The following is a 27,959-nucleotide window of genomic DNA, read 5'->3' as shown; positions in this document are numbered from 1 at the left end:
GACCACGTTTTCTAACCTTACCATCTCAGTCCCATTTGCTCATAAAGCCAGGCTATATAGTACGGACCAACCAACTGGACCTGGTTGTTGCCCTTCCTTCTTCGGCTCTTTAACAGTTCGCTGCTGTCGATCTCTGCGGATCTCGATCTCCAGCAATGGCGATTAACGGAACCGGCCGCCTCGCCTCCGTCTACAGTGAGGTTCAGACAAGCCGCCTTAACCACTCACTCCCCTTACCCTCCGTTCTCAAGTCCTCTTTTAAGATTGTCGACGGCCCGCCAAGCTCCGCCGCCGGGAATCCAGGTTAGGCTGATTTTTTTCTTTTTTCGCATTTTATGAAATCTCTTTGGTGTACTTCTACCTTTTTGGATGTAGTATATTCTGTTGGAGGGCTTGAATCTTGCAAAAATGTATTTGTTCGTGTCTTTTGAATATTCAGTCCTGACGTTTTCTGTATTTCGTTGCAGAGGAGATCGCACAGCCGTCGGCATCGTTGGTGCCGAACGCAGCCGATCCGACGGAGCTGGGCGAAGGTCTCAAGATCGGTGTTGTGCTTTCGGGAGGGCAGGCCCCGGGCGGGCATAATGTGATTTCTGGTTTATTTGGTGAGCGATGTTCATCTATTACAGTTTTTTAAAGTTTTCTTTTACTTTTCTTACATGTGGGATGGTGTGAAATTCATATTATTTTCTTAAAAGGGAAAAATCGGGTTTATTGTTTTGCATTTAGATTACTTGCAGGATCGTGCTAAGGGGAGCACGCTCTATGGGTTCAGGGGTGGCCCGGCCGGTATCATGAAGTGTAAATACGTGGAGCTGACGCCGGAGTTTATTTATCCCTACAGAAATCAGGTAATACGATTCTTTTTGTTTGTTCGGGATCAAGGAAACCGATCTGACGAGTTGGATTTAAACAGTTAATCGCCATTGTTTTTTGCTAGCTGGCTTTTGAGTTTTGCGCATTTTAGTCGTTGCTTCCCCTATGAATACATAACCTCTGGGAAGACAGTGATCGATCATTACGAGTTCAAGCTATAATTTTTATTTGTTTATTGTTTCATTGGTTGATGAGGCACGGCTGCAATGTCTTCTAGTAAAAATACTGGCTCTTATTCTTCAATTCTTCAGTATCAACATTATCTTTATTCTAAATTACCGTGTTATTTTCATCACTTTATTTTTTTTTTGAAATATAAGTGATATTCTGTCCATCATTCTTTTAATTGAAAAATTTTCTATTATCATTAAAAGTGAAATACAAATTGAAGTTGATTTCCAATCCCACAAGATCAAAGGTTGCTTCTTATCATTTTGAAATTGAGTTGCAAGAATGAGAACTAAGCTGCATCCACTTTTATTCTGATAGATGCTCGAGCTCGTTTTGGGAAAGTGAAATCAAATCACTTTCATACGAACATAATGAAATTAAATTGTCCCTGCATGCACGCAAGTGAAAGTTCATGATATCATTTTTGTAATATATATAGTATTTTCAAGCCTATTGTAATTTTTTAATAATTAATAAACTCATAAATTTGCATGAGTATTCTTATATTTTTAACATTTTATTTCTAAATGACCACGTCTTATGAGAATATCAGCAAGGAATCAAAGACCTTCATTTTAAAAATGAATCATATATCTTCATTTTAAATTATACTTTTTATATCTATATTTATTTTCTTATATTACAAACAGGCGAAATTATCCATCTTTCTATTAATTTTCTATTTATAATTCTTGGTAATTTCCTATTTTATGAACTTAATTGTACATAGCTCTTTGTTTGCTACTAAGTAGCAAATAATTTTATATTTGTACCATTTTATGTTAATTTTACTAAAATATGAATTATATTATTCTAACTGATGGGAATGAAATAACAAAATATGAGCAAGGTCTAATTTTATTTCCTTATAAAGAGTATGCAACTGTGCATAGCTTTGTTTTAATTTTTAAGCTCGTAATTGTAGCAATAAATTTTAAATTTTCAAATTCTAAATCTTGAAAGTAAACAAGACTAAAAAAGTAGAACAGGGGGAGAAATTAAGAATAATGTTTGAGAAAATAATTTATATTTAAACTAATTTTTGGGTAGTCATAAAGTTCGAAAAATTGAAAGAGGAGAAAGTTTTAAGAAGATATTTAAAATTTCAAAATCTAATTCTGTTAAAAAATATCAAAATTTGGATAGAAAATTAAATTTTGAGAAATCAAAGTTTGTTAAAAATAAAGGGAATAAAAATTAGAAGTGGTAAATAATTTATTTTTCTAAATATAAATATGAAATATGAAATAAACAGGAATTTAAATTTTAGAAATTGTAATTTTAAACAAATGATTGAGATTTTATCTTCTGGTGAAATACAAACCCCTTTTTGAATCATATATAGATTTGCTATCAAGTTTATGAATGTATTTTCATTACTCCCTACTAAATTTATTTTTATTGTTATTATTATTATTTTTGTAGAACTACTATCCTTGCTGCTTTTGGACTATTCTTTTTTGTTTTATAATACTTTCTAATTCCTTCACACATATAATGCTTCGTTTCCCTTCATGAATCTATCTATTTTTATTATTAAGTTTCTTCTCCCACAAATTTTATATTGTTACTTCTTTGCTTTTGTAGTAGGATTTTTTTTTCAGCGGGCTAAACATTTAAAGTTCTTATTATGTACAATATTTTTCCACGTGAAGGAATATTGCAGTTCATTAGTGCATATCTTAACCATTTTGAAATCAATTGCATTAATTTTGCTCTTTGATGATTTCACTTGGAATGGCAACAAGTTCCTCAAAGTCATGAGGATTTTGTGATGTTTTGATGGTTCAATCAAAAGCACATTCTAGCTTCAATTAACAATGAAATTGTAAATTTCTTGACTTTTGAATTCGCCATACATTAGTGGTAAGGTCAACTTGATGGTGCTTTTTTATGACCATGGTATCATTTTTATATGCATTGGGTTACATATGGCTTGTATTAGAGTATAACGCAATCTTTAGCCGTTATTATTTATTATTTGCTCTATTTTGTATTTTTTTATTTTGCTTTTCCCTAGTTTTTTTACTCTGTTTTATTTCTTTTTTTTATCATTGTCTATTGTAATTAAGTTTAAATACCCCTCATCTTATCAAAAATATTGAGCTGCTTTATAAATTTCAACAGCTAGTACCTGTCAAGTCCACCCCCTTGTCCTTTCCTGTTGTTGTGCCAAATTTCTATTGACGTTATTATGTTTGACATTTGTACTGAAAGTTACACTACATACCAATTTTACAATTATTACTCTTTAATGATTTTGCAGCCGAGTTACATTTTAAGAAGGTGATGAATGTAAGTATCATGTCCATGTGAGATGCTACTAGGATACGGAGTGTTTTGGAAGAAATTGTAATATGTTGAATGCTTGATGAAATTTTAAAGACCAGGATGCCAAATATTTGAGGAAAAGCATATATTATACTAGAATTTAAATATTGGTAGGTATGGGAAGCCAAATTTATCGGTCATTCTGCGGAAATATGGGAGAAGATCATACCTCAAAATCATTTCAGAATGACAACCAATTTGGTTTTTTGGCATGAAAGTTTGAGGTGGTTTTCATACAAATGCAATTACCAAAAAAGTAAAAAAGAGCAACAAGTTATTTTAATTTATTATAGAAGAGCGTATAACTGATTGCAGCAAGTGTTAGCGAGATCAAGCATTGTTAGATAGGGCGGCCAGCCTGGTCTCTCGTCTATTGTCATTTTTCACTCTTTACTAAATAATGTTCTCTTTTATTTTTTTTTCCATGATTCCCCTTATTTTTTTCTCATTTTCATTCAAGGCAATAGCGTTCTTTTTTCACCGCTTTATATCTTTTCCATCTTAGCTTAAATTTTCTCTTTATGTCTGTCATTCTGTCTCATTCTTTTTTCCTGTCCCCTCATCATTTCTACAACCAAAAGAAAGAATCTCTTTGCAGTAACATGTCAAAGCCATGCTCTCTCTTTCTCTCTCTTTTTTATCTGCCGCTCTCCCTTCATTCGCCCTTTCCTCCTCTCTGTCATGTGAGAGCTTGTGGCACCATGTTGAGCCTGGATTTGACCACGTGCGTAATCTACCAGAGGAAACCTTGGCTTCAGTATCTTGAAGGTTAGGGTTCATGAGGCTCAAAATTATTGTCTAGACTTTGAGTAATCTTCGATTTCTAATACGTTTCATGTTAAGGAGTTATTTAAGTCACGACTGAAGTGACTAATTCAATTGATCTACTTGAGCTGAAATTGTTCAATTTTTCTTTCAACGAGTATTGATGATTTCAACTCTTACATTTTGATTTTCATAAGTTTGACTTGAATAATTATTTTCTTATGTGCAGTACGTTTAATTCAATGCTTTTTTCATAGCAATATTAAGATAATGGACTTAGAATTACTTAAGGATGTGATAATTAATTTTATATCATATTTAGTGTGATTTGTAAATGACTTCCGTATTTTATGGAATGCTGCCAGCTTTCAGTGCCATTTCTCACTTTTGTGTGCTACCTTTTCCTTGTGTGCTATTTCCTTGTAAAAGGTTACAAGTGGTTATTGAAGCATGCCAACTAATGGTTCAACATAAATGTAATACATTTTTTGTAGTTTACTTTCCTATATTAGTCTTGGCTAAATGTAACTCGTGAAATTTTATGTGAGCACAGGGTGGATTTGATATGATATGCAGTGGAAGGGACAAGATTGAAACTCCTGAACAGGTGCTTATGCTCAATATATCTGGAGTTAATTCCTTATAGAAACCATTTTTTTACAATGTTTATTCATTTTGGCTAATTTTTTTTCTTTTCTTATTTGGTTGTGCCAGTTTAAGCAAGCTGAAGACACTGCCTTGAAACTCAATTTGGATGGCCTTGTTGTTATAGGCGGAGACGACTCAAATACAAATGCATGCCTTCTTGCTGAATACTTCAGGTAAATTATTTTATTATAAAACCTTTCTGATATTTACTCGTGTGAATTTTTATAGATTATTTCGTTCTTCTCCATCACGCCTCCCAGAATTCTAATGCTTCTTTTATTTTGTTTGTCAGAAAAAAGAATATAAAAACTCGGGTTATTGGGTGCCCAAAAACAATCGACGGAGATCTAAAATGCAAGGAAGTTCCCACAAGTTTTGGGTTTGATACAGCTTGCAAGGTAACCTAAAATCTGTGATGAGGTAGATTTGGATATAGCAAGCCACCTTCCTCTATGCTTTACATTCTTGATTTACTTGTTGAATCAGTGCATGAATCTCAAGCTGCTTTTTTTCATTATAGGAATGTAAGTTAGACTTATTGTTATTTAATTCTTTTGTCGTGTGAAAAAACCATGCTGTTTGTATTTCTAGCTTACACTGTCTTGTTCCGGCATTTCAGATTTATTCCGAAATGATTGGAAATGTTATGATAGATGCTCGTTCTACGGGAAAGTATTACCATTGTAAGTTTCTGTTTTATTTGTGACTAATTTTTCCGGTACACCTGCATCTTTTATCTTTCCTCAAGCTCTTCGTGCTGCTTCAGGATTCATGCAGAATTAGCTGGCTTGTATTATAAGGCTTGTGTGGCTGAGCAAATTAACTTTGTGTTTGATGCAGCTGTTAGCATTTTGTTAAAATTGTCAGGCGGCTGTCACTTATTCTAGATGAAGCAAATTTTTCGACTTTTTTTATAGTTCTCTAGCTACTTTGGTGAGAATTGGTCCTTATTTAGGGTTCTATTGTCGAAAAGCGAATGTTGAAGAAGTTAAGGGGTTTGTTTATAAAAGTTTGTAATACCCTATTTAAGCCCTGTTATGGCTGAACAGATTAGCTTTTTTGAACAATCCTTTCTTTTTGATATCACGAGCCTAACCCCAGTAGGCGCTAGGGATCGGCATACAGAGATCCCGACACTTGAACTTGCCGGAGAAGCCATCACCTGAACTTAGTGCGTGGAAGTGAGAAAATTGCAAAGGGAGCTAACTGTGACGCAAATGACGGGATTGACTAGCGGCGTAAACCTTGCGATCATCCTACATCACGAGGGATTCCATGCGGAGGTGAGGAAATCATAGAGGGAGCTAACTGCGACGCCAACGACGAGATCGACTAGTGGCATGAACCTCGCGATCGCGATACAATTACGATTCGGTGTGAACCTTCGCGATTGAGATATAGTTGCGATTAGAGATAATTGGGAAGACAATAGCGGATCGCGGCGTGAACGCCCGCAGTGCAGTCATGATTATTGCTAACTAAGGAGGAAACTGTGTGATGGCATACTTGAGATGCAATTTCTGACATGATCACAATGTACAAACACGAAGAATCAAATTTGCATGTGATCTGTGTGATTTAGACTTGGATCATTGTGATTGAGGATGTTAGGAGATGTATATTATGCAAAAGGTAAATAATTGGAGCTTTTGGGGAAGATAAATCTTGAAGTTCTGAAGGCTTTCGTTCGGCTCATTCAGGGAGCTAACGTCTTGATGGGTGCTGCTACTTCAGTACTTGCTCCGACTCAGGTAATACTAAATTTCTCTTTTGTGAATCTAAAACTTGATGAACCGCCACATATATGAGTTGGTCACGTTGGATTGAGGCTGCTCTTGTAGGGAAGATATTAGAGTGAAATCCGATAGCGGTCGAGGCAAAAAGTGACATTGTTGAGGGAGGATAAATCGAAGACCACACGCTTTAATTTACACTTATTTACTCAACTCAATGGTTTCGTCAGTTGCATTCTCAATAGATGACATTTGAAAGGTGAGGGACATCTAGGCAAAGTTGAAAATAATTTAAGTTGGGAATGAGAATTACATGAGAGTGATCTAGATTCAACGGGAGATAGGAGTTGTACAGGGTGATAGATCGATTCAGGAATACATCGTAGGTTTAATGCGGCTGCGGGCAGTTCTTGATCACTTCTCACCTATGCCGAGCTGTGGCGATCCAGAGTGCAAGAAATGAGAGATCTTTACACAGATGTAGACTATGCAGTTTCTGGCCCATCTGAACCCAATCTTTGATCAGAGGAGATCAGTCTTCCTAGCTCAGGTGACGATGCCTTCACTGGATGCTGTTATTGTTGCGATGATACAGGAAGAGAATTGCATGAAGCTACACTCTGAGCTGAGTGAACCTTCCGATGCACGATCAACTTTAGGTGCCTCAAGCTCATGTAAAGATATTTGTTCAGTGGGAGAATCAAAGTGCTACAATTGCGGTGAGGTTGGATATCTGAGGACGTGGATAGGGTGGAGGCCGTGGTCGTGGTCGTGGTTGTCGAAAAGGTGGAAAAGGGGGCTACCGAGCAAATCTGGTGGTAGCAAATGAGGGAGAGATGTGTTGTTTTTACCAATGAGTATCATGAGTGTTTAGAGTTGTTGAAGAGGAAGCAAAAAATATCAGGAGATGGGGCTGAGGATGTTTCTAACCAGTCATCATCAATGTGTAACATTACTACTTATGCTCACTCTAATAAAAACACCTGTGCTGCACTTATCTCTATCTCTACCATAGGATCATCAAAAAGAATAGTAGATTTCAGTGCATCCCAATATGCGACAGGTATTGCTAGAAAATTTTATTCCTATCTCAGCAGTACTAGGGAGCATCCACATTATTGATGATACATCACAGCCTGTAGTTTGTAAGAGTACAGTGAGAGGTACCATTTATATGATTTTGTCTAATGTTTTGATTGCTTCTTTTTTAGTGAACCTTTTATCTATTTGTGTCATTATTTTTCAACTAAAATTTGTTGTTTCTTTTGATATTCCTAAGGTGGTTTTCCAAGAGAAAGGGACGGGCCAAACACTTGAGATTGGAACGTGGCATAGTGGATTCCGGTACTTGGACTGAGAGGGGGTGCACTGAACTTTGATATCCATGGTAGAGAGCGTTGGAGTAGGAGAATTTGGGAGTAGTGTAGAGGATGTGTTGCTTCTACATCACAAACATATGAGACACTCTTCTTTAATTTATTGAGTCGGTTGTATCCTTCTTTACATGAAGAAACAAATAAACAAAAATTTGTTGGTGATGTTTTTAAGTTTGACAAGCTTACTAGGAGCTCTTATATTAGTTTTGAGAATTGGAGTTCTGGTGGTTTTGACTTGATACTTTATGATGTTTGGGGACCTTGTTCTTCAAGTTATATGAATGTTTACCGATATTTTGTGACCTTTATCGATTATTTTTCTTGCGTTATTTATAAGGGTGATGTGTTTGTTTGTTTTAAAGATTTCTACAAGATAATCCAGACTCAATATGGTGCAATAGTGAAGGTATTGAGGTCTGCAAAGCATTTGGGGAATACTTGTCAACCCAAGAGATACAACATCAAACATATCCATACACTGACCCAAAATGGAATAGCAGAGAGGGACACCTTCTAGAGGTAGTCTGAAGTTTGATGACGCAATGAATGTCTCAAAGCATTTATGAGGGCAAACAACTTTGAGAGCTGTTCAATTGATCAACAGGATGCCCTCGAGGGTGTTGGATTGGAAGTATTCTTATCACATGTTGAAATGAGATAATAACGTGATCTTTCCATTGAAAATGTTTGGTTGTGTATGTTTTATGGATAACTAGCCATCAATAGGGAAGCTGGATCTCAAAGCTGTGAAATATGCGTTCGTAGGTTATTCTGCTATCCAGGAGTATGTTTGCTGGAGTTTGATAGAGAAGACTGTTTGTGAGCATGAATGTACCATTTAGAGAAATTGAACCGTACTACGCGCAGGAGGTGACATCACCCTTCGGTGACCCGTTGGATACTGGAGATAAGAGGTAATGGTGAGAGATAAGTACATGTGAGAGCAATGCTTTGTCCTATGATGTGGGATGAATAGTTGAGGAACTCAGAAAATGAGGAGAGCGAACGCAGAGGTGGTAGTATCCAGGATGAAAGTGAGTTAAGTGTGTTTGTACGAAGAAGAAAGCAAAATGAGTGAACATTATTTGTAGTGTCACTTGTGTTAGTAAGTTCTTTGTCTGAGTTTTCCTCAACTCTTGAGACATTTATACCATCTAACTCTTACTCAGAATCCTCAGATGATGTGATTCCTTCTCCTCCTAACCTCACAACTTTAAGGAAGACCTCTCGCAACAATGCGGGTTATTCTCCCGATTGTTATGGGTGGGAACATGACATGTCTAACTTTGTTTTATATTCCAACATATCACATTTACATGGAGCATTCATTACATTTTTGACTGTTTTTATACTCAAGTGTTGACAGGTTGCTAAGTAGGATATCAAATGGAAAGCGGTTTTGCATGAAGATTTTGAGGCTCTCGATAAAAATCAAACATGATAGATAGTACCACTATCAATAGGGAAAAATGCAGTTAGGAGCAAGTAAATATTTACAGTGAAACAAACTCCAGAAGGGAATGTGAAGCGGTACAAAACATGACTAGTGGTGAAAGGGTACAGTCAGATATGTGACATTAACTATGATGAAACCTTTGCACCAGTAGCAAAGATGAGCACAGTGATGACACTAATTTCTTGTACAGTGAATGGTGGATGGAGGTTACACCAACTTGATATGAAGAATGATTTTCTTCTTGGTGCGCTACTGGAGAAAGTATATATAGAGATACTGCGCTGATTCAAGACAATCCAGATAGTGGGCAAGATGTGTAGGCTTAGGAATTCATCGAATGACTTGAAACAGCCTCCTCGAGCTTGGTTTGACAACTTCAGAAAGACTATGGTGGGTATGAGATATTAGCATATCAATGCAGATCATATGATGTTCTTTCAGCAACATAAATGTTGCACCACTATCTTTTCTATGTATGTTGATGTCATCATTATCACAAGTGATGATGAGATAGGGGTTATCGAATTAAAGTTATGATTGAGAAATAAATTTGAGGTGAAGGATCTTGGGCTCATATTTTTATTTGGGATTGAAGTGGCTCGTTGACTAGAAGGGATGGTCTTGCCCTAAAGAAAGTATGTAATAGATCTCCTTACGGAAACAAACATTCTGATGTGCACACTTACAGTCTCTCCAATGAGCAGAAGACCAAACTGAGTGCAGAGGTAGGAGACCGGTTGATTGTGAAAGGTACCAGAGATTGGTGGGCCGTCTGATCTATCTGTTATACTCGAACCGACATCTCTTTTGCAGTGAGTTTAGTGTGCCGCCACATGTATGATCCAAGGAAGGCCACATGGATTTAGTGTATCGGATTCTGAGGTACTTGAAGAGTGCATCAGTGAAGCGGTTGATCTTTAGGAAGAATGAGCATGTAGACATTGGTTTTGTCATGCTGACTTGTGCATATGACAAAAGATCCACCTCAGGATAATTCATGTTTGTAGGGGCAATTTGTTCTCTTGGAAAAACAAGAAACAAACTCTAGCAATGAGGTAAACAACAGAGGCAAGATACAGAGCCATTGCTTTACGAGTTGCTGAGATGATGTGGCTGAGAGGTTTGTTGATCGAACTCTAGGTGGACCAAGGAACTCAAATAAAGTTGTGTGATAACAAATCAACAATCGACATTGCCAACAACCTGGTGCAACATGATAGAATCAAACACGTGGAGATAGATAGATTTTTCATCAAGGAAAAGAGGAATGACGGGCTGTTAGAGCTAAGTTTGTTGTGGTATATAAAATTAGAATAATCGACGATGAAACGAAAAAAAATAGAACGAGAAAGTTCATACCAGAAAAGAACATAGTGGAACACGTAGATTTATGTGGTTCGGCAAATTGCCTACCTCCACGACATTGCAGAGGATTTTATTACTTGGGAAATTTACACCGTCGTCGTTCACGTCGACAATTACAAGAAAGAGTCTCACTTCTCACTCTCTCTCTCTTCCTTTCTCTCTCCTCTACCCGTCAGCCACCGAAGGAGAGAACCAAGGATGTGAAACTTGCGAAGCCCCTTCTCCTTTTCCCGTAAACCAAGCAGAGAATTGTTAGGGATATTACTGTTGCAGAGAGCACTTTCCAATGAAGGATTTGAGAGCAGCAAAGCAAATCATTGGCATGAGAATTGTTAGAGAGAGAGTCAGAGGCACGCTGAGATTCTCTGAGGCTGAGTATGTGAAAGATGTACTTAGCAGGTTCAATATGAATAAAACTCAACTAGTTGGCACACCCTTGGACAGTCACTTCAGACTCAACAAGAATCAGTCACCCAAGTCAGAGGAGGAACGAGATCACATTAGTAAGGTTACTTATGTTTCAGCTATTGGTTTACTTATGTATGCTATGATTTGCATCAGACCGGATATTGCCCATGCATACATGAGTAATCTTGGAAAGGAACATTGAGAAGCTGTGAAGTAGATCTTGATGTACCTAATAAGCTCTTCAGAAACTTGCTTATGTTTTTCAGGAAAGAGTTGAGAGGTACAGGGTTATATTGATGCTGATCTAGTTGGAGACATTGATATTAGAAGTACTACGAGCTATATTTATACTATTGGTGGCACAACTGTGTCATGAGGCTCTAATCTGCAGAAGACAGTTTTGTTATCTACTACAGAAGCTGAGTATATAATAGTGTCAGAGGCTGCAAAGGGTAGGTATCGCCACTGGAGAGCAAGTGGTTGATAGCCTCACTAAAGGACTTAGTTCCTTAAATTTGTCTAGGTTATGTGACAAGATGGGCTTAGTGAATACTTTTTCCCATCTTGAAGGGAGTGTTGAGAATTGGACCTTATTTCAGGTCCTTATTGCAAAGAAAGGAATATTGAAGAAGTTTAAGGGTTTATTTGTAGAACTTTGCAATGCTCTATTTAAGCTCATGTTATGAGCACTTTATATTTTTTGAACAAATCTTTCTTTTTACTTCATGCTACAAATTTATGAGTTGACCCAAGACGAAATACGAAGACTAAAATCTGATGAACAAAAGTAACCTCAGTTATACGGGAACAAGTTCTATACTTCTAAAATGCACCCAAAGCTGTGTGATTCTATGTAAATTAAAATTAAGCTTTTGGGCATTGGTTTTGGTAAACCACTGTTAATTATCATTGCTGCTTTGACTTGGATAATTGCAAATAAGTTTTGTAATAAAAAGCCTGATAATATGTACTTACAATTAGACAATTTTGAGGTTTTAAATCAAATTACAGCCATAATCATTTTTATATTAAGTTTTTTCTTTTAAATATATTACTGTCTCCTTATTTGTTTTTAACTTTTCTATGCAGTTGTGAGACTAATGGGCCGTGCTGCTTCTCACATTACGTTGGAATGTGCTCTGCAAACACATCCCAATGTAACAATTATTGGGGAAGAGGTACTTGATTTGTTCACTTGCATTTTATTTTGTATGCCATATTATAATATCATATTCTAGTGTAAGGTATTTTAATATCACTCACTAATCATTAATTTGTCTGCTAGATAATTCATTTGACTGCGGTTCATTGCAATTATATTTTTAATGGACAGCATGAACGCCTTATATTAATTTATTTTCAAAATATGACCTTTGAGCAATCACATCGAAGTTCATAGAATTACTAATTGCTGAGTTGCTTCTCTGTTTTTGTAAGAATTAAGAAGGAAATTTTAGATTTGTCTGCATTAATTTAATAGGAACTTTTAAAATTGTAAATTTAAGTCTGTGTTTGGGATCACTTTTTATTTTTATTTTTGAAAAATAGTTAAAATATATTAATGTATATTTTTGTACTTGTTTATCTTTTAATTCTTAAAATAAAGCTATTTTCTTCAAAAAAACTAAAATTAAGATTGATATATTTTTAAATTTCTTTCTTCGATAATGGATGTGCAAGCTCTTTTGCTAACACCGATATAGTTTATCTTATAGAGGGAAGAACACTAGTTTCATGGAGTGAGATGGAACTGTTCAGGAGGAAATCTAGGATTTTGATGGTTGTACTGTCAATCAGGAAGGACGAAAATCAGGCAGCTACATTAGGAGTTCTCTATAATTAGGAGCTTCCTTATCTAAATTATTTCTAATATCTTTATTCTGATTTATTTCCCATTTAGCTGAATATTTAAATTGAAAATATGTATTATTAAGTTACCTAAAATAGATTATGCACTTTATTTTGTACCTAAAATAGATTGTAAGATTATTATTTAATGGAATGAAAGCAAAGGGAAAAGAATCGAGCCTATTCAAAATTCAACATGTTTTTCTCAAAACTTTGACATGGTATCAAAGCAAAATTTTTGCCCTAACTACCGATAATTGTTGGAGTACCGTCAAGACTCATTTCCCGCCGGCTTTCTTTCAGGACGGGAATGGAGGAACTATTTCTTTGCCTTGATTCTCACTTGTCTACCCGTCGTCTCATTATTTCTTCAGATCTCCTTCGCTAGCCATCGCTGCTTCTACGACATTTTCGACTGCTTATTCCACATTGGCTTCGTCCGTTTCGATTTTGGCCTCTTTGTTGCACTTAAGGATTGAAGGCTTCGACACTCCTTCCTAGACTGACGGCTTCGGCTTCGGCACTCGCGGCTTCGATAATCTCGACTTCGGCACTCACGACTTCAGGATCTCGGCTTTAGCACTTTTGACGTGAAGATCATGAAACAAATCGTCCTCGTCGTCGCAGAAAGAATCAATATCATTTAGATCGTTTAAGAGGACGTGAATCCTATTTGTGGGCTATGGTCAGTAGTATTTGAATCAGAACACGGATTCTACTTGTAGGCTATAATCAATAGCATTTGGATCATGTAACTGGATCCTATTTGTGGGCTATGATCGATAGCAGTTGGATCAGGACGCGATCCTACTTGTAGGCTATGATCGATAACATCTGGATCGTGTAACTGATCTTATTTGTGGGCTATGATCGGTAGCATTTGGATTAGGATGTGTATCCTACTTGTAGGCTAAGATCGATAGCATCTGGATCGTGGAACTGAATCCTATTGGTGGGCTATGATTGGAAGTGTAACTGGAAGCAGATCCTTCTTGTGGCTATGATTTGAATTCTCAGTTTCAGGACTTTCGGCTTTAGCACTCACGACTTGAGGATTGTTGGTCCCGACAGTGTTATCAATTTCTTGTTGGCAATTTGGTGGGGGATGTCAATCTTGAAGGATGAAAATCAGACAACTACATTAAAAGTTTTCTATAATTAGGAGCTTCCTTATTTAAATTATTTTCAATATTTTTATTCTGATTTATTTTTCTTTTAGCTGAATATTTAGATTGAGAATATGTATTATTAAGTTACCTAAAATAGATTATGCACTTTATTTTGTATCTAAAATAGATGGTAAGATTATTATTTAATTGAATGAAAGTAAAGGGAAAAGACAGCGAGCCTATTCAAAATTCAACCTATTTTTCTCAAAACTTTGACATGTACGAGTCATTGTGATGAGCATGGGATGAGATCTACACAATTATCATGATTTCTACGGATGTAGAGGAAGATCAATGGGTAGATCCATGCGCTATTGTCCAACTCCTTTGACTGCTACATCTTTGCTACTTTCTTTCCGGACAATGACTCTATTGCCACACCCACCACCACCTTTACCCTCTACTCGATAGCTTCGATTTGTTTCTATTGTTGTTGTTTCTAACAAAGAAGAGCCCCAACATACTCCATAGTATAATTTGTGACCTATAGGGGCTCATGTGCTCTGAGTGCATGCCTCGCCGCCTTTCTCAATTCAATTTTTTCGATTGGGGACCACAACCCGTAGGCAACCAAGATTGTTGGGTTATTATTGGCGTTGATTTTGAGAGTCATTGACGAAGAGAAATGGTGGGCTATTGAGGCAGAAGAGGACCAGGCTGGATGCCGGCTGCACATTGGGGGAGCTAGTCAAAGAGAAGAGAGAGTTGAGATCAGATCACTTCTGGCTGAAGAGCCTATCATATTTTATGTTTTTTTGTTTTGAAAAATGATAAATATGTAAGAATTCCAACCATATTTTTATTTCATGTCTCACCACAAATAAAATAAAATAAACAAAAAAAGTCGTGTTAAAAACCTTGGTGAAATTCAGGAAAAGATCCAGGTTATTGTTAACTTAATTCATGCCAAATGATTCATGATTTTTTCGCTTGCAGCATGTGTCTTCTACTTTTATTAGGATGTCAATGCTGAGAACTTACATGTTCCCTCTTATAGCACAATCCTATTACTTCTTTGGGTGTTCAGTAGAAGTCGTTACATGATTGTTCTTCATAAATTTCATATATTTGTTGAAGAATATGCCTTGGAAACATACCTTGTAATTTTTACATTTTCAGCTAATTTGCTGCAGGTTTCAGCCAAGAAGCAAACTCTTAAAAATGTTACAGACTACATTACTGAAATAATATGCAAGCGTGCAGAGTTAGGTTACAACTATGGTGTCATACTTATTCCAGAAGGCTTAATTGATTTTATCCCTGAGGTGACATACTTTCAAAATATTTTCTCTTGCTCCATATAGTACATGCCTTTTTAGTAAGCTTGACTTCTTTTGTAACTTTCTAGATTCCTCCGAGTAGATTGATCCAATGATATTTACTTGTTGCAACTATGTGATTCAGGTTCAGACTCTTATTTCAGAGCTAAATGAAATATTGGCTCATGGTGTTGTTGACCAAGATGGGCAGTGGAAAAAGAAGCTCACACAACAGTCCCTTGCACTGTTTGAATTCCTTCCCCAAGCAATCCAGGAACAGCTTCTTTTGGAAAGAGATCCTCATGGAAATGTTCAGGTACTTGGAGCATCACTTCCTCTGCCATTTGATGTGTAATGAAAATTTTCTTCATCTTGCAATAAGCTTTTTTAACTCCTTTGGTTAGGTTGCAAAAATAGAGACTGAGAAAATGTTGATCTCAATGGTTGAAACTGAATTGGAGAAACGAAAGTTGGAGGGAAAGTATGCATACAATTTTAAAGGACAGTCCCACTTTTTTGGGTGAGTTTATCTTTTCAGCCTTTTTATATGCTTATGGAATAATTTTATTTCTTATAGTGGGTGGATGCATTTTCCTGTTCTTTTGTTTTATTGATTACTAAATCTAATGTTTCCATTTACATTTGCTTAAATCATTTTTTGTACATTTAGTTAGACATTAACAGCTGCTCATTTTTCATGCTAGTTGTATACATATTTTTTTCACGGTTGTTTTGAAATATAATTCTTATCTTACAGCTATGAAGGAAGGTGTGGTTTGCCCACAAATTTTGATGCGACATATTGCTATGCATTGGGTTATGGTGCAGGAGCCCTTCTCCAGCATGGAAAGACTGGATTAATTTCTTCAGTTAGTCCTTTTATTCCTTTCTTCTAGTTCTGTTCTTTAGACAACTTTTTCTAGTTTTTAGTGTACTTTGCAGTTGCCTCTAAAAGCAGCCTATGCCATATTTTTTATGTTAGATCGTTTAGTCAATGCTGACTTAAACAAATTGTCTTTGCTTGCTTAAAGTTGTAACTGATGTAAAGGATATTTATGGTCCTGAAGTTTTCGTAGAATAAAAGATGTTTGTGCTGAATTTAGGTTTTTAGCTTTATTTGTCTTTGATAAACAAAGTTTTAAATGTATATTATTGCGGCTGTGTTTAATTTTAAGGTTGGATAAGTGTGGGTTAGTATCAGATTTTTTATAAATCCATGACTGTCTTTGAAATAAAAGCTGAAGCAAAAAACAACAGACATTTAGGCTGTCATAAACATAAACTTTATTGTATTGAGGACCAACCTTGTGAGATTGTTCAAAATTCACGTATTTAAGCCCATTAAACATGTGCAAACTTGTGTTTCATACCATAACTGTCTGGCTGCTATGGATTGGGTCATATTGAGCCATTGCCAATGTTATAGACCAATGTTAATCACATTCTGACGGTAGAGCTAGAGTTTTGTTTTAGTTTATATGTTTTGGTTTATGTGTTTTAGTTTATTATTTGTCTTTCGTTTTAGGATGACATACTTGAAATCAGGAGAGTTTAGCCTTTCTAAATAGGGGTTTTGTGTGTATTGAAATCAGTTTTTGGAGGTAGTTTTCTGGTTTTTCCTAAAGTGGTTCGGTTCTCCTACCAATTCCCTTGCGGCTCTATTTTGAGGTGGCTCTCAGGTGGTCTTAGCCATTGTATCCTGTTCTCAGTTTGCTATTATCGGTTGATCCCCATTGTTATGTTATCTTTTCTCTGTTGTGGCTGATTTCTTTCTTCCTGTTTGTGGCTGTTTTATTTTTCTGTTGTGGTACCAATCCACATCATTTGGTATCAGAGCAGAGTTCTGGCACATTTCTTCTCTTTCTTCTTCCAGTTCCTGCTCATTTCTTCTGTTTTCTTTATGCGGGCAAGATCTTGAAGCCCATATTATATTCTTCCTGTTGTGTTTCTGTTACAAGGGAAGGCTGAATTCCAGGTTCATTCTAACATTCTGCGATTCTTGAACGTTTTCTGAATTTTGGTTCCATGAATTTTCTTGTTGTATTTCAGTTCAGGATGTTTTTGATTCCAGATTTCTCATGAACACAGAAATTAGTGGAATTTCTGTGTGGTTGTTCTTCAGTTACAATTTTTTCCCAATTATGATGATTTGGCTTCAGATCTTTTGAGGTCTCCTATCCTTCCTTTCCTCTACAACTTTCCATCAAAAAATCATGCCCCCCACGCAAGAAGTGCCAAGAATCAATCAAGAAGTGTCCATGGAGGATCTTTTGCGTGAATACCAACGTATGTAGAAGAGGCTTGCAGCCTTGGAGCAAAAAATTAAGGAGGAATTTTCAGTGGCACATGATAACGAGGCAGTGGAAGAAGGGGATGAAAATCGTTTTCACCAAACTTCTAGCAAAGACAAGCAGCCCTTTGGCGCATGGAAGAATGCTAGACAACACAAAGCCTCTGATCTTGGAATTAGGATCGATATTCCTGATTTTGAAGGACGTCTAGACCTGGATGAGTTTATTAATTGGTTGCATAGCATCGAAAAAATTGTTGAGTTCAAAAGAGGAGCCCCAACTTCAAATTATGAAGCTTGTTGCTATCAAGTTGAGTAAGAATGTTTCCATTCGGTGGGAAAACTTGAAGCGGACGAGACGAAGAGAAGAGCGATTCAAGATTACTACGTGGAGTAGATGAAAAATGAATCACAGTGCAATTTTTTGTTGGATTAATATTGGCAAGAGGTTTTCATCCGTCTTCATCATTTACACCAACATGAGATGTAGGTAAATTCGAGCATCACAGATTGAAATGTAATTTGTCTGAACCTAAAGAACACACTATTGCATGATTTTTGGGTGGTTCGAGGCCTTCTATAACTAATGTAGTTCATCTTCAACCTTATTGGTCGCTCAGTGATGCTAACCTTGCTTTGAAGGTGGAGTGCAAAAAAAATGGAGTTGAAACCCTCTTTTGCTTTGTGCAACAGCTGAACAAGCCGACTTCAACAAATCTGGCTATGCCAGAGTGTTGTCATCTTGGGGTGAAAGTGAGCCAAGTCGACTGGTGAGCCAGCTCGGGCTCGACTCGATAAGTGGCTCGTGAAACGATCTCGATGTGCTAACAAGCCAAGGTCAAGTCAGGCTTGACACAACTCGTTAGGTCGTGAGTCGGCTCTATTAAAAAATAATTAATATAAAATATACTCAAAATATATTAAAATTTAAAGTTCTATCTTTATATTATTAAAAATGTAAAAAAAAATAAATTTTACATTTTATATCGAGTGTTTTTTTATTTTTTATTTCTTAATTACTCATTTTATTACAAATTAGCTTAAATTCATATCATTTTCTCCTTAATAATAAGCAAGTCGGCTTGTGAGTTGGCTTAAACTTGTAAATGTAAGCTTGAGCTCGAGCTCGAACTCAATAAATTAATCAAGCTTAAACTGAAGCTAAGGGCGACTCGAGCTCGACTCAACTTATGTACACCTCTACTGCTAGATGACCGAATGGGGGAAGGCACTGATCAGTAGTTCTACCTGGTGGAAAACCCGTGTCGTGGCAATATGACTGAAGGACTCATTACGATTGATATAACAACACATATTTTTCTCGAAAGACATAAAACGTATTACCCTTCTTCCTTCGATGGAGTCCGAGGTCAGAGGATCCCCTTTCAACAGAACGACGTCAGTGGAATCAGTTTTAGTGTTGACACCAGACGAGAGTACAGAGGCATCCGCCCTCGATACATGATAGATACAGTCAAGGTTATGTCAAGACAATGCCGTATCATCTGCACTACTACAGTGCGATAATGGTCCGATTAATACCACTACATGCCCGTTTTAACCGATCGTGGATTACTTTTTGAAGATTCAACAATATAGGCATGGTCCATAACTTCAGGAAAAGACAAATCGATATGGACATTTGCTCATAAGAGGGGGAAGACTCTCAAATACCCTCGGGTGACAGTACAATCACTAGTGGGATGCAGGAACGGTGGGTGAGAACCAGAAGCTTCTACTAATGACGTCGAAGCTCCCCCAACTCCCGGGAAACTGACTCGGGTGCTCATAGGGCCCCCTTGTAGCTTTGATCCTGCAGGCCAGAGGACCCGCAAAGCTTCGTGGATCTGCAGGATCATGATCTCACACGAAAGAGAGGGAAGCAGATCGTGATATCCTACGAACCGTCGCGGGAGCAGGGAAGCCACGTGAAGCTGCGACTGTGGGAGAACCCGCATGAGTACAGGGAAGAGGGATTGTGAAGTCTCGCTATCCGAAAGAGCTATTTCGCACCAGATCTTTTCTGGGAAGAATTTCTGGATTCATCTTGTCTTTTTCACCACTTTCCTTTGTGTGGAAGCTTCCTTTGTCCAGTGGAAGCCTATAAATTGCAGTTCTAGGTGTGTGAGGAGTCAGTTCTGAGTGTGTTTAGTTTCAGATCCCTTGTGTGGAGTCTCCTTCCCCTTTGTGGGTGTATCCAAGGAGGTGGTGGTGCTTCGGCTGTATCCCCTCTGTGATGGTGATTGTATCTTTCTCTTTTATCCTTCCAAACTTATTTCTTTCACTTCCCTTAATTGTCTACCACTTCAAGCTTCTCTTAACCACCACACGATCACTTTCGACCACCCACAACCGTTCCCACTTGCTGTCGCTTCAATTCCACACCTTCCCCTTGCTGTCATCAACACTCTGTTGCTGTCACCACCTCTGCTAGCCATCCTGACCCACGTTGCCGATCTCCACAACCTATTGGAATACATTTAGAAGTGTTGTTGGCGCCGTTTCATGTTGTGTGTTGTTATTTCCATTTGATTCATGATGTAATCTTATTTTAATGTTAATGAAAGATTGTTTTTGGTGTTTCTACTATTTCTCTATTAGTTCCGGTATCAAAATTGCACAAATTAATAAACATAAATTGCTTGCAATTCTATTTATATTATGATTAACTCTGTTCTCATGCAAAAGAAACAAAAAATAAACCTTGGAAAAAGACACAATATAAATAAAATAATTGTTAAAGGCATATTTGAGTTGTATTCTTAAAAATAAAACATCTTTATAGTATTCGACTCTTTAGCTTTTCAATTATTCTTGTTACGCTGATTCACTTAACCCATGAATATTTGGACTATATTTATTTACTATTATTATTTTCAATAGGGCACACTAATAATGTGTTTAATAAGTGTGACGCATGTGTGGGGCATATGGCAAATCATGTGTTGGGCACTATATACTTTGTCGTTATAAAGTGTAAATGCATTATAGGTGGATTCTTCTTATAAATAGTTAATAGCATTATTGTTTGGTATGATATAGATTATGCTGTTCACCTATTATTACTTTTGTAGTGCTTACTAAGTTTGATGGTATTATTATTATTATTATTGTTCATAGACAGTATCATCTATAATTTATGATTTTCTGCTGAAATCCAACTATTCAAGGGTGGGTGTCTAGAAATCTCATTTTTCAAAACATATCTGCTAAGTGTTGCGTAAGTTTTAAAGTCGATTTTGTTGTAAATATTTTTACATAACTTCTATCCATGTTTACGTTATTCTTATAGGTATTTTTTCTTCCAAAATCTTCACTTGTTTTAATCCTTGGACATTAATTTTATCTGCCCTCTTTGTGGGTGATTTTTTGCAGATTTTTTTGTATTTTTTCAAACGCCCAATTCTATTTATAATTGATACTACACCTATCCCGCCTTTAGTTATTATTATTCTTAATCCATCTTTTGTTGTTTTTCCATGCATCAACATGAATATTCTTATTTTAACTTGACTATCAATAGTTTTTATTTCTACTCTCTACTTGGATCTCTACGTTATAGCTAGTTTAAATACAATTTTATAATATTTTAGTTCAAGTGTTATTTTTTTATTGTGTAATGCTTAAGAGGAACTTTCCCTTTGAAATACCCAAATTTACTTCTAGAAGTTATATATTTTTTATCCCTATTATTATAATTAAATGTATCACACTTAAATATCACTATTTTTTCTAGTAATATCAATTTGTAATTGTTAGTATTTCACCCAACAAAATTGCATATTATACAACTACTTTTTTGCTAATATCCTAAAATATCTTTTAAATGTTTATTTTGTTAAACAATTATTTAAACATAATATTAATTTTTGGGCCTTACTGTATCTGTGAAGGTTGGTAACTTAGCTGCACCTGTGGAGGCATGGTCTGTTGGAGGAACCGCATTGACTGCATTAATGGATGTCGAGAGGAGACATGGTACTTAATTCTAACAGTTTTGTGATTTTACAGCATTAACAATTCCACCTTTTAGATCTCTAATTGATTCATTGCTGGGAAAGAAGGAATCGATGCCATTTCTTTTATTGCTTCTTTTATTTTTACTATTGTCGTGTTCTTATTGTTTTTGTACCTTGGGAAATTTATCAACATTGTAGAACTTGACATATAGTTGATTTAGCTTTTGGCCACTATCCAAAATGTCGCCTTCAAACTTTGTAGCGGATTTTTTTTTTAATGGAAATATCACTTACCTTTTATAATAGTTTTGGAAGGTATGGTGGAAGGATTTAGAATTTGGGGAGGATTTCCGGTAACTAAGGTGAGGTTGTATCGGAGTTTGTGGGGTGACAATGAAAAGTGAGGAGAGACTTAGGGCTCGGGTTTGGTGTGTGAGAGGAGCAAACATGGGAGCTTTTGAATGAGAGATTAGGGTTTAGAATTATAGTAGGTTTACTCTAGCAATGCTTTTTGCATTAAGATAATCAATTGGGAAATATATAACGACAAGAAATGACTTTCATTTGATTTGAATTGATTCTGAGAAACTAGACGGTTGAGTATTTATTGAAATTAATATGTTATGCTTTGAGATAAAAAGATATGCATCAGTAGGACGTATGTTGACAGTATTAGATATTTGCATGACAAAACATTAACTAATATTTACTTCAAGTTTCAATATTGAAATTTTATCTTTTTGATTGGTTATGGAAATACTTGGAAAGGATATTCAAGACGAGGTACCTTGTTTATGCTTTTTATAGGTATAGTTTTAATTAGTGAAATATCTATTGAAATAATTTAAAAATTGAAACAATATAGTAAATATTTTGAAGAAAGATACTTAAGAGTTAATTGAACAATGACTAAGTATATGAAATGTGATATTAGTAATTATGTTGCTAGTAATTATCATTGAATATATTTAGAAGATAAGGTGATACCCATGTGTGATGTATTTAAGTATTTTGACCTATTATATAAAAGAATGGAGATATACTTGCAAATATAACTTCTAGATTTATGGTTGGATGGTTAAACTGAAAAATATGCTTCAGTAGTACGTATGTTGACACTATTAGATATTTGCATGACAAAACATTAACTAATGTTTACTTCAAGTTTTAATATTGAACTTTTATCTTTTTGATTGGTTATGGAAATATTTTGAAAGGATATTCAAGACGAGGTAACTTGTTTATGCTTTTTGTAGATATAGTTTTAATTATTGAAATATCTATTGAAATAATTTAAAAATTGAAACAATATAGTAAATATTTTGAAGAAAGATACTTAAGAGTTAATTGAACAATGACTAAGTATATGAAATGTGATATTAGTAATTATGATGCTAGTAGTTATCATTGAATATATTTAGAAGATAAGGTGATACCCATGTGTGATGTATTTAAGCATTTTGACCTATTATATAAAAGAATGGAGATATACTTGCAAATATAACTTCTAGATTTATGGTTGGATGGTTAAACTGAAAAATATGCTTCAGTAGTACGTATGTTGACACTATTAGATATTTGCATGACAAAACATTAACTTCAATTTTTAATATTGAACTTTTATCTTTTTGATTGGTTATGGAAATATTTGGAAAGGATATTCAAGACGAGGTACCTTGTTTATGCTTTTTGTAGATATAGTTTTAATTAGTGAAATATCTATTGAAATAATTAAAAAATTGAAACAATATAGTAAATATTTTGAAGAAAGATACTTAAGAGTTAATTGAACAATGACTAAGTATATGAAATGTGATATTAGTATTTATGATGCTAGTAGTTATCATTGAATATATTTAGAAGATAAGGTGATACCCACGTGTGATGTATTTAAGTATTTTGACCTATTATATAAAAGAATGGAGATATACTTGCAAATATAACTTCTAGATTTATGGTTGGATGATCAAAATGAAAAAATGCCATTATTTGATAAGAGGATATTATAGAAGTTAAAATTAAATTTTATAAAATTAAAATTAGAGATGATTTTCATGTCATGTGTCAGCTTACTAACAAATAACATGTTACACTTCAACAGAGCGACATGTAACATTAGGAGAAAAATAAATACCGCAAATAAAAGATAATAAAAATTGTAGGCTAATATTCTAATATTTAAGATTTGGGGATTAGGTAAAGAGGACAAACCTAATGTTTTCATGGATGGATGTTCAAAATGATTTATGACAAATAGATATAGGACTCGAAAAGAACAAATAAAAATGAGGACCCATAATATGAACCTGAAACACTTTGGAGAAGGCTATGCTGATTATTACGAGTTTTTTTTTCTTTTATTTCTATTTAAAAGTAATTCTATCTTTATGTTGAAGAAGAAAGAATTTGATGCCAAAAGGAGCATTGGTTGCTCACGTGCCTTTGAATAGATAGATGTCTTTGTAGTCTTTGGGAGGAAAGTTGCACTGTGTGATGCTTTTGAACACATTAAAAATTTCATGTTTAGTATTTTTTTTAAGAAAGTGAAACCTTTTTTTGTTGATTGGAAACTATTCGGAGGAAACATGAAAGTGCAAACTTGTTCTCTTGTAAATATTCAACTCTTTCTGAATATTGAGCCTTTCATTTTGTTCAATTTATTCGCTTGGCGAAGTGTAAATCATTTGGCAGTTATTGACGCTTTTGGTTCAATATCTTGTTCATGGTTATGTTTTTAAAGGGCTATTTGTGGTATCCCTTTTGTTTTATTTATTTATTTATTTTTGTTTTATGTTTTGAATTGAATTAAAAAATGTTGAAGCTTGGTATAATTAGTATTAAAAGGAAGTTAGTTCATGGTACAAATCAATTCTTAATAAAAAAATGTTGGATAATAGTTCATTGTACAACTCAATTCTTAATATCTACATGTCTACAACAAAACTTCAATTTTTTTACATTTATGCTAAATGTGAAAAATCAAAATTTTGGTGTTAGATATGTAAATACATAAGAATTTGGAGGTACGTCTGTAAATGTCCCTTTTTAAAAACATTTGAAACAACAAGAATTTTTTTTTTTTAACAAATAAATATTTTTATACTAAATAAATATTTTTATAAAAATAATAAAATAAAATAAATAAAATCGATCCCAGACAAGCTTTTAGGGATTGGTGAGTTTGTGAGTCAGTGTAATAAAGTTGCTTAGATATTTTATGAGTCTTGCAATATATTCGACACACTTATATGCTGACAGCAATTAATATGTTACGAGAAATCATGAGCTTATGATAATGATTATACTCGTTACTTTGTTGGATTGATTTAAAAGAGGATAATGGTCATTATATCGTAGCATCCTGGGCAAACATTTTGTTGTAAATTATTGTAATTTATAATATATCAGGGTCCTCTTAGATTATTATTAATATTAATAATATTACTATTATTATTATTATTATTATTTCAAGATGATCATAACCGCTATGTTGAACTGCATCTTACAGGTAAGTTCAAGCCTGTGATCAAGAAAGCAATGGTGGAGCTTGATGGTTAGACAATACTCCATTTGAATTGTCTCCCAACTCTTTTTTTTTTTTTGAATTGTCTCCCAACTCAAATTGGTTTGAACAACCATTTTGACGAGTTGTTTTCTTTTTTAATTTTCAGGTGCACCTTTTCAAGAATTTGCATCTAAGAGGGATGAATGGGCCATTAAGAACAGATATATCAGCCCTGGTACTTTTTACTGTTAATCTTTTTGCTTAACCATAGCTTCTCTTAGGATAATGATAGTAATACTAACCTACAAGTAATTGTGATGATAAAATTGGCAGGCCCCATTCAGTTCGTCGGCGTTGGATCCAATGACATAAGCCGCACGCTGAGGCTCGAACTTGGCGTGCATGCTTGAGTATATGTTCCTAATGAAGTGAGAATAAGGGTGAGTATTATTTTTGGTCGGCATATTGTACTGTTTTTTGTCGATTGTTGGACGACATTCTCTCCCTCATCCTTTTGTAACGAGTTTTGCGCAGAGTCAAAACATGTACTATAGTTATTCTTATTCTGTATGTAATATGTTTGCTTTTGTGTGGAAGCTTGGTGACTGCTTTTAAGCCCTTGCACGCTTCTCAAGACTGAATGGCTGCATCAACGTAGCCCGCTTGTTTTGTGTAAGACTAATTTGTGTACCACCCACTATATGACTCTTATATGTTTCTTTTGGTACTATTTGTGCAATTTTATTGCATATTTAGCTCATTTGATAGCCTGTTTGAGAGCTATAATGGTTTTTCCCCCTCTTCTTTCTCATCTGTATTCCTTTAATACAACACATGTTCAAAATAAAATTGAATGTCCAAAGTGCCATTTTTAGCAAAATATTTTTCTAAAATACCAAAATACTTTTACACAATTCATAGTCAAGATGAACATACAAAATCACTCTACATTCTATCTCTCTCATATGAGCGCGCACATACACTCCCTCTCTAAAATAACAAAAAAAAGGAGGCAAACCAACATCGAGAAAAAAATAAAATAGAAAAGGCCCACCGCACAAAGCCTTTTTCAAAGTCACCTATAATCTTTTATTTTTTTCTCCTTTACTTTCGAAAACAATTTAATAGAAAAGAAACTGTTTGTTTCCCTCCCAAAGCCTAAACTTGAGCAACCTTTATATTGAGTCGCCGCAACCAAACTGAATGCAATATCATGTAAAGCGCGTCGAATCTCTTGGGCGGGTGGTTGAGAATAAAGTGGTGGCGCACTGCCCTAACTCCGGCCATCAGCCGCATCACCTCCTCGTCCGCCACCCTCCTCAACACCTCTTTCAACCGCGGTATGTCCTCCACCGCCACTTTCACAGAAAACTCCTCCCACTTCAACACATCACTGAACGGCAACACATATCCAGTTGAGATTATAACAGGTATACAGCCCGCATAGATTGCCTCTACAACCCGAGGACTCGCCACCTATATATATTTTTTTAAGTAAATATCGTAGCCATAATTAATTCAAATATAATTAGAAGCGAACAACCAATTAGACATTCGCACACAATTATGCACAATCTCCTCATTGGTTATCTGCTTTTATTCAAAAAATTTCACTTCAAATGAGCTTAGTATCTTACATTTGAAGCAGCTCTAGCTTGATCCGAGCCTGCCCAAATTGAGTTCGCCACATCCAACGGTTAAAAAAAAGTTAATATTTACGTATGTAACACTCTTATTATATGACATCAAATTTTAACTATTTATAATGCTGATGTCCTCCCATTTCCATTAATTAATTCATCCTCCTTTAAATTTACGAAAGATTCAAGCACTCTTTTATTCTTTTCTTATGCAAATACAAGAATTTGATAGTTCAAAAAAAATGACAAATAATAATTTTTATAAATTGGAGATTTACATTCGACCGCTCAATTCCTATGTATTAAGATATCAACAACTTTAACATTAATTTTTACCGACAGATCACCCAAATTATGCCGTAAACATACGAATCGGATATGTACGTAAAAATTGAAATTTAGATGAATTTTTACGCTAATACATAATAATTGGATTGGTACATATGTAAAGCCCTTTTATAAATATAAATTAATGCTAGGTTTGTGATTCCCTCTTATTTATATAAGATTATAGTTTTTAAATGACATTAAGAAATAGGAAATTTACATACATACCACACATTTTTTATGAATTTATATATCTACCATATAAAGTTTAATATTTACATTTATATCATCATGGTGCTATAAACCTATACATAAAAAAACGTGGTCTTCTAAAATACTAATAAAAGTTGTAATTTTCATGTCATGTTAGATGATTTGAGCGCCATAAAACATATGTATATATATAAAACTAATGGGGTATGCATGTAAATGGCCCTGAAATATATTTTCCATTTTTATATATTCTGATATTATTTAGATAGTAAGATACCATTAGGGGTGTAAACGAACCGAACACGAATGAACAAAGCTTGTGTTCGTGTTTGGTTCATTTAAAATTTAGTTTGTTTGAAATAAGCTCGTGTTCGTTTCTTAACGAACGAGTCAAACACGAACCGAACACGAGCTGTTCGCGAATGACGAGCCAGTTTGACATCCCTAATATTAATATATAAAAATAATATTATATATTAATTATATAACTTATATTATATAAATATTCAATATCTATATTAGTATATTACTACTATAGTATATTAATATATTATTATTATTATTTTATTATATATTATAATTTATAAAATTTAATGTTTTAAAATATAATAAATTTTTTA

General features: G+C 34.9%; 2 protein-coding genes across 2 annotated transcripts in view; one reads left to right on the top strand and one right to left on the bottom strand.

Moving 5' to 3' along the window:
• The first annotated feature begins 50 nt into the window (after window positions 1-50).
• On the top strand, window positions 51-25,895 carry LOC110031632 (pyrophosphate--fructose 6-phosphate 1-phosphotransferase subunit beta). Its single transcript, XM_020734943.1, has 16 exons — window positions 51-303; window positions 468-605; window positions 730-851; window positions 4,697-4,750; window positions 4,858-4,964; window positions 5,084-5,189; window positions 5,411-5,474; window positions 12,219-12,307; window positions 15,280-15,411; window positions 15,551-15,721; window positions 15,810-15,925; window positions 16,163-16,274; window positions 21,589-21,673; window positions 25,163-25,207; window positions 25,326-25,394; window positions 25,493-25,895. The coding sequence occupies exons 1-16, from the start codon at window positions 156-158 to the stop codon at window positions 25,567-25,569; spliced, it is 1,635 nt and encodes a 544-aa protein (XP_020590602.1). The 5' UTR covers window positions 51-155; the 3' UTR covers window positions 25,570-25,895.
• Window positions 25,896-26,266: 371 nt separating this feature from the next.
• LOC110031656 (probable glycosyltransferase At5g25310) overlaps window positions 26,267-27,959 on the bottom strand; it is a 10,331-nt gene continuing 8,638 nt past the window's right edge. The window contains exon 5 of the mRNA XM_020734983.1: window positions 26,267-26,635. Coding sequence (XP_020590642.1) covers window positions 26,318-26,635 — 318 coding nt within the window. The 3' untranslated portion in view covers window positions 26,267-26,317. The remainder of the gene's footprint in view (window positions 26,636-27,959) is intronic.

The sequence above is a fragment of the Phalaenopsis equestris genome, unplaced genomic scaffold, assembly GCF_001263595.1.
Source record: "Phalaenopsis equestris unplaced genomic scaffold, ASM126359v1 Scaffold000840, whole genome shotgun sequence".
NCBI classification, from domain to species: domain Eukaryota; kingdom Viridiplantae; phylum Streptophyta; class Magnoliopsida; order Asparagales; family Orchidaceae; genus Phalaenopsis; species Phalaenopsis equestris.
Note: the sequence above shows the minus strand (reverse complement) of the source record. Positions and strands in the feature narration are given on the sequence as shown.

Excerpts from the sequence above, each read along its gene's own strand:
- LOC110031632 (XM_020734943.1), top strand. The coding sequence starts at position 156 with ATGGCGATTAACGGAACCGGCCGCCTCGCCTCCGTCTACAGTGAGGTT. Across the intron at positions 852-4,696 it reads TTTATCCCTACAGAAATCAG|GGTGGATTTGATATGATATG; the intron begins GTAATACGATTC and ends ATGTGAGCACAG. Across the intron at positions 5,475-12,218 it reads TACGGGAAAGTATTACCATT|TTGTGAGACTAATGGGCCGT; the intron begins GTAAGTTTCTGT and ends TTTTCTATGCAG.